At 43.1% G+C, this 6,898-nt stretch overlaps 1 protein-coding gene across 1 annotated transcript; it reads left to right on the top strand.

The window, feature by feature from the left end:
- The first annotated feature begins 531 nt into the window (after positions 1-531).
- On the top strand, positions 532-5,799 carry LOC131236761 (leucine-rich repeat receptor-like serine/threonine-protein kinase BAM1). Its single transcript, XM_058234176.1, has 2 exons — positions 532-3,475; positions 5,104-5,799. The coding sequence occupies exons 1-2, from the start codon at positions 901-903 to the stop codon at positions 5,523-5,525; spliced, it is 2,997 nt and encodes a 998-aa protein (XP_058090159.1). The 5' UTR covers positions 532-900; the 3' UTR covers positions 5,526-5,799.
- The last annotated feature ends 1,099 nt before the right edge of the window (positions 5,800-6,898 follow it).

Raw genomic sequence — 6,898 nt, 5'->3', positions numbered from 1 at the left:
CTGATGAGTTATGTGGTTAACACCATTTACTAGATTGTACAGGACGCACATTGTAGAGAAAATATTCACTACTAGAATGATCACGACGGTACGATTCCACTAATCGAGTTTTGGCCCCTGATACGTGTCATTTTCACTGTCCATTCAAAATCCGCCACTTGGACAGTTAGGATCATCCATCCTCAATGGGACCCAAAATGTACATGGCCCAGATCCGCTTGCGTGTCTGCCACATTCACCGTGGATGAGTTGCCACATCTTGGCCAATTGTACCAAACGCACACTGTAGTCAGTCGGAACCACGACTGGGAGTTGTAGGGCATTTCTGTCAATTCCCTGACGCTGAAGGGCATTTGTATCTTCTCCTGAAAGTGAGGTCCTGAAGGGGTACCCTTTACCATTTCTTGAAAAGGTGAAGGGCATTTCTGTCATTAACTTAAAGAAGAGAATCACTTTACTTTTTTATCCCTAATCTCAACTTTAAATTTCTGTTAGCCAACGGCCTTTTTTTTTTCTCCGCTTGCGGAATTTTCAAAAATACTTCTTTCCTTCCTTTCCTGGCTTTTTCTCTATCTAAAGAAGCTGCAACAGCTACAAAACCACTGCTCTGAAATTCCAGCTCTCCATCTTCTCTTTCTCAAAGCTTAGAGAAAGAGAAAAACAGGAATACCTGTTCCTAGAAAGGGAAAAAGGGGATTTCTGTTCTTCCTTGAATGTGAAGGCTCTTCTTGAAGATGCTTGATTTTCTAAGACTAACATACTCAGCTGAAGTCTCACAGATTCCTCCACCTTTTTCTTCTTTTCCTCGTAAATTCGCTCCCGTCCGAGCATTTAAACCTGACTTCTGTGCAAATTCCTTGGAACCCAATTCGCCGAAACTGATCTCCAACTGAAAAAAAAATGAAAAAAATGGTCCCTTACCTCGTTCTTGCTCTGTTTTCCCTTCTGGGTACTTTCAGTTCTTCTTCCTTGATCAGTGATGCCCGTGTCCTAGCTTCAGTGAAACAAGGATTTGAATTCTCAGACCTCGCATTGAACAGTTGGGATGTGTCCAATCTGAGCTCGGTCTGCTTGTGGGTTGGAATTCGGTGTGAGAGGGACCGGGTGGTATCAGTCAATGTCTCGAATTTGAATCTCTCTGGTTCCATTTCTCCTGCAATTTCGGGCTTGGACTGGCTCGTCGAGCTCTCTATCGACGGAAACAATTTCTGGGGCGAGATCGAGCTCTCCAATTTAACTCACCTGCAGTTGCTGAACATCTCAAACAATCAGTTCAATGGAAGCTTGGATTGGGACTACTCGGGTTTGATGAACTTGGAGGTGTTTGATGCTTATAACAACAACTTCACTGCTCTTCTTCCTTTGGGGATTCTGCAGTTGGAGAAAATCAAATATCTAGACCTTGGTGGGAACTTTTTCTTTGGAAAGATCCCAACAGGTTATGGAGATTTGATTGAGCTGGAGTACTTATCGCTTGCCGGCAATGATCTTCATGGAAGAATCCCAGGTGAGTTGGGAAATCTCACAAACTTAAAACAGCTCTATTTGGGCTATTTCAATGTCTTTGAAGGTGGGATTCCAAAAGAACTTGGGAATTTGATGAATTTGGTTCATTTGGATCTTTCTAGCTGTGAATTAGATGGGCCAATCCCACACCAGTTGGGGAATCTACAGCTGCTCGACACCCTCTTTTTACATATGAATCTCCTAACGGGCCCCATCCCGAAGCAGTTGGGAAACCTAACAAGCATGATGTATCTTGATCTTTCAAACAATGCACTCACAGGAGAAATCCCATATGAATTCAACAATCTCAGGGAGCTGAGACTCTTGAACCTGTTCATGAACAGACTGCATGGGTCGATACCTGATTTCGTCGCCGACTTGCAGAATTTGGACACTCTGGGGCTGTGGATGAACAACTTCACAGGAGTGATTCCCGAGAAGCTAGGCGAGAATGGGAAGATTCAAATTCTCGATTTGTCTTCCAACAAGCTCACTGGTATGATCCCTCAAGGCCTGTGTTCTTCTACTCAGCTTAGGATACTGATTCTCTTGAAGAATTTCCTGTTTGGGCCGATTCCGGATTGCTTAGGGTCTTGTCTGGGTCTTACTAGAGTTAGGATGGGGCAGAACTATTTGAATGGCAGCATTCCAAATGGTTTCCTATACTTGCCTCAGCTAAATCTAGTGGAGTTGCAAAACAACTATCTATCAGGAACCTTCTCTGAGAATACCAACAGTAGCGTTAGGCCAGCCAAACTGAGTCAGCTCAATCTAGGGAACAATCTCCTATCTGGGTCTCTCCCATCTTCCATTTCGAATTTCTCTTCCCTCCAAATTCTCCTCCTAAACAATAACCAATTCACCGGGCAGATCCCATCCTCAATCGGGGAACTGAATCAAGTACTAAGGCTTGATCTCAGCCGAAACATGTTCTCTGGTGAAATCCCACCCAGGATAGGAAGCTGCTCCCATCTTGCCTATCTAGACTTGAGCCAGAACAATCTCTCTGGTCATATTCCATCTGAGATTGCCGAAATCCGTATACTGAATTACCTGAATTTATCAAGAAACCACCTCAACCAGACCATACCCAAATCGCTCGGCATCATGAAAAGCCTGACGGCTGCTGATTTCTCCTTCAATGATCTCTCCGGGAAGCTGCCTGAAACAGGACAGTTTGCGTTCTTCAATGCGTCATCCTTCGCAGGCAATCCCCGCCTCTGCGGCCTTGTCCTAAACAATCCATGTAATGTCACTTCAATTACCGTTGGACCCAAAAGAGTCCCAAGCGATTTCAAGCTCGTGTTTGCGCTCGGCCTACTCATTTGCTTTATAGTCTTTGCTGTCGCTGCGATCGTCAAGGCCAGGTCCTTCAAGAAACATGGTTCGGATTCGTGGAAGCTGACTGCATTTCAGAAGCTGAGCTTCATGGTCTCTGATGTGCTCGACTGCATGAAGGATAGCAATGTGATTGGAAGAGGAGGGGCTGGGATTGTCTACATGGGAAAAATGCCGAATGGGGAAGAGATTGCTGTAAAGAAGCTGCTTGGATTTGGGAACAACAGCCACGACCATGGGTTTAGAGCTGAAATTGAAACACTGGGGAATATCAGGCACAGGAATATAGTGCGGCTGATAGCGTTCTGCTCGAATTCTCAGACAAATCTGCTAGTGTATGAATACATGAGAAATGGGAGTTTGGGAGAAGCATTGCATGGGAAGAAGGGTGGATTTTTGGGGTGGGATTTGAGATACAAGATTGCAATAGGAGCTGCCCAAGGGCTGTGTTATTTGCACCATGACTGCAGTCCTCTGATTGTTCATAGAGATGTGAAATCTAACAACATTCTCTTGAATTCGAGCTTCGAGGCCCATGTTGCTGATTTCGGGTTGGCCAAGTTCTTGCAGGATGGCGGCACATCCGAGTGCATGTCAGCAATCGCGGGTTCGTATGGCTACATTGCTCCAGGTATGTGTATACTTCACTCCCTCTTGCAATGATCCTGTCTGAACATCACAAATTGAGAATTAGTGCACCAACCCATCTCAGGCTCTTACATGGCCATCAATCTGGACCACCCAATCGACTGCAGACTGCCTCTTGGATGGGGCCATGGCCTAAAAGTCAACTTGATCAAGTAGTCCTGTCTATATGATCAATGGACCTTTCATTCCATTGCTCAGAACTTCTAATGATTGTCAGGAACATCTAATTGGTTCATTTATTAGGCCATGGACCATCCAAGAGGTAGTCCATCGATTCGATGGTCCAAATGGATTGGAATTTGTCGCCAATTGGATGGTAGAGATGGTCCATACACTGATCTTAGATTATTTAATACTTTCAATCATAGCTAATCATATTTGGCCTTAAAAATCATGAGTTTTTCCATTGTTTAGTTCAACACCCAGGAATGAACCAGCAGTACCCCTCGACTTTTGGGTGTGTTTGGACAGCCCAACATTACAATATTTTGCAGTGTTTCATTTCTATTGGAATCCAAATGCAAGCTCAGTAAACTTACAACAAAGCACCTTGATTTCCACCCGACATCTCAAGTCGGATAACTAGCAATATTTGGAAGAAGATAAAGATCTCACCCAAACAAGGACCTTAGCTGCAATTCAATTTCATACCATTTGTGTTTGTGGGTGTGTTCTAGGCCACATGGTCTTGAGGGGGTCTTCCAAATCTTCTATCACCATAAAATAAAAATAAAAAATAAAAAACAGGCCCATCAAGCTTTGATTGATCACATTGCAATGAGTAAGAAAATGGGCCGTCCAGCATTTGATTGGTGACAATGTGGGTCACCTTGAGTAGGAAATGGGCCTTATACTCGGGACGTTCGGGTCCTATCATCTCTCGTGTGCCAATCAAATGGTTATTGAATATATATACACACACCTGATTACCAGCTGCTAAGCAGGTCGGATACGGATACAGCAATATCAGACCCATTTACAGTACAGATATGTGCCTGGATTCACGTCACAGCTTTTATTTTTACTAAACGAATTTGATCAACCACACCCACACAATCATTTTGGTCATAATGAGATTTTGACATACCCAAATTGGCATTGTTGAAGGGCATTTTCGTCCTTTTATTGTTTTCTTGGTTACACGGCCGAGGAGCTGTGGCCATGGACTCTTATTTCCGTGCCGGAATAGGCCATAAGAAATCAGAATCTGAGTCACATCTGACACGGAATCTGAGATGGGCGAGATAAACGTAACAGTAAACTCTAAATAGTATAGAGTTTCGTGAAAGATAAACCCGACATAGATTTTTTGAACCCATTGTTTTGTATTTTCTTGGAAATGAGAAACTGTTAAAATATACTATTCATGTAGTTACACCTAGGTTATTCCACCACTCGTTTTGGGATTGAAACATGCACTTCAATTTCTCAAATGACACAAATGTCCCCTCTAATTAGGAAATTCCCAAACTGCCCCTTATCCCTAGTGCTTGTACTCTTGAATTAATACTTGTATTTATTTGTTAAGCATGTTCAAAATTGTCTAATAGTTTTTTTTCTTTTTCTTTTTTTTTCTTTTGTTTTTTGTGGGGGTATTTTATTTTGTCATAGAGTATGCATATACACTCAAGGTGGACGAGAAAAGTGACGTCTACAGCTTCGGCGTGGTACTTCTGGAGCTCATAACTGGGCGTCGTCCGGTGGGGGAGTTCGGCGATGGGGTGGATATCGTCCAATGGGCCAAACGGGCCACCAACAGTCGGAAAGAACAAGTCATCCAGATCATTGATCCCAGGCTCACTGCGGTCCCAGCGGACGAGGCAATGCATGTGTTCTTCATTGCCATGCTATGCACTCAGGAGAACAGTGTTGAGCGGCCGACAATGAGGGAGGTTGTCCAGATGCTCGCGGAGTATCCCCGGCATGACCCCAATGACAAAGCCAATGCTTCCAGCCCTCAGCAGCTACTGAAGAATCCCGATAAGGCGATGATGATTGAAGGCCTTAAAGTCCCCCCTGATCTCTTGATATGAATAACTTGCATTGCAAATGATCATGCCCAAGCAAGCTTAATTGTCAAAAAAGGGGGAAGAGATTAAAAGGAAAAAAAAAAAACCATTGTCTAGGAATAACAATGCATTTGTTTTTGAAGGGGGTGTGTATCAAAGTAGGCTTACATTAGATAAGAGGGCTGCGTCATGTTTGGGCATTTTGTATTATAAAAATATCATATCACATCCATTGCTTTTTTGGGGGGGGAGTTCTTTTTGTATTTCTTAAAGAGTTATATTCCATGCAAGTTTTTTATATGGGGATTATTGTATTGTTAGAAATTTCAAATTCCATGTGACACCAACATCCATTAAGGACTCCTTTTGGTCATGTGACTCTTCTTTATTGCTTTTTAGCTTAAAGAAGTTTCTTGTGACACATCAATGGTGCTTCTTCTTTTCTTTTCTTTTTCTTCTTTCATCTTTTTAAAGTAGGAATTGCATTAGTAGCAGTGTGTGGGGGGGACCAAGCTGTTTGACCTGCTACATTTACTAGAATCAAAGGAAAAGTAAAAGAAAGGAAAGAAAAAAGAAAAGAAGAGCAACTTGGAACAAGGAAAAGGACAGCTCCTGATGGATGGAAAATGAAAGAACTAAGCTACTGTAGTTTTCATCAAACACATGTAACACTCATTGAAGATTGATTGTTGAATGATGTGGAACTATGCATTGCATGGACCGAGGAGAGCCGGCGTTTCTTCCAAGACAACAAGCTTGTACGGGAGTGGATCCATGGCCAACGGGTGGATTCCCCTGTCATCTCCTGGACTGAGAGAGTGCTGAGCCCGGGGCTCTACCCTTTTCTGTATTGAAAGGTCAACGTCTGGGTTGTCTAGTTTGTTTAGACTCTCTGGAATGGGTTTCCATCCTGAATCACCGTACGTCACTGTAGTTTGGAATCTGGAGGAGCTGACGAATCAGGCAGGAGATTGCCAGGTTTTAGTTTTACTTCTACGGCTTATCAGGTGGCTGCATGTGAACGGAAAAAGTTCATCAGGCGGACTGCATGTGAACATAAAAATAAACGGTCCAAAATGTTTGGCCCACCTGACAATGGAAGCCTAAAGAATGGCCTAGATCCTGCAGTCAGAATACCATGTTAGGCATGTTACCATTTTTTTTCTTTCCCCCCTATTTCATTGTTTTTTTTTTTTACATTTTGGGACAAGCAGTAGCAGTGAGGATGACCACTTATCCACAAGTTAAAACTACAAATATTCACGTCCTTCAACATCCTGAAATTCCCAACCTATATGAGAGAGAGGCGGTGGGATTTAAAACCCCACCAGTGGCAGAAAGACATGATCTAAAGCAAAGATGAAAGCATACAGCATGGCTAAAGTCATTTCCGCCAG

Source organism: Magnolia sinica, chromosome 2, assembly GCF_029962835.1.
Source record: "Magnolia sinica isolate HGM2019 chromosome 2, MsV1, whole genome shotgun sequence".
Lineage (NCBI taxonomy): Eukaryota > Viridiplantae > Streptophyta > Magnoliopsida > Magnoliales > Magnoliaceae > Magnolia > Magnolia sinica.
This window is presented reverse-complemented; position numbering and strand designations above follow the sequence as displayed.

What these genes read in the sequence shown, in the direction of transcription:
- LOC131236761 (XM_058234176.1), top strand. Translation starts at nt 901, where the DNA reads ATGAAAAAAATGGTCCCTTACCTCGTTCTTGCTCTGTTTTCCCTTCTG. An exon ending in GTATGGCTACATTGCTCCAG is followed by an intron (nt 3,476 to 5,103) that starts GTATGTGTATAC and finishes ATTTTGTCATAG; the next exon opens with AGTATGCATATACACTCAAG.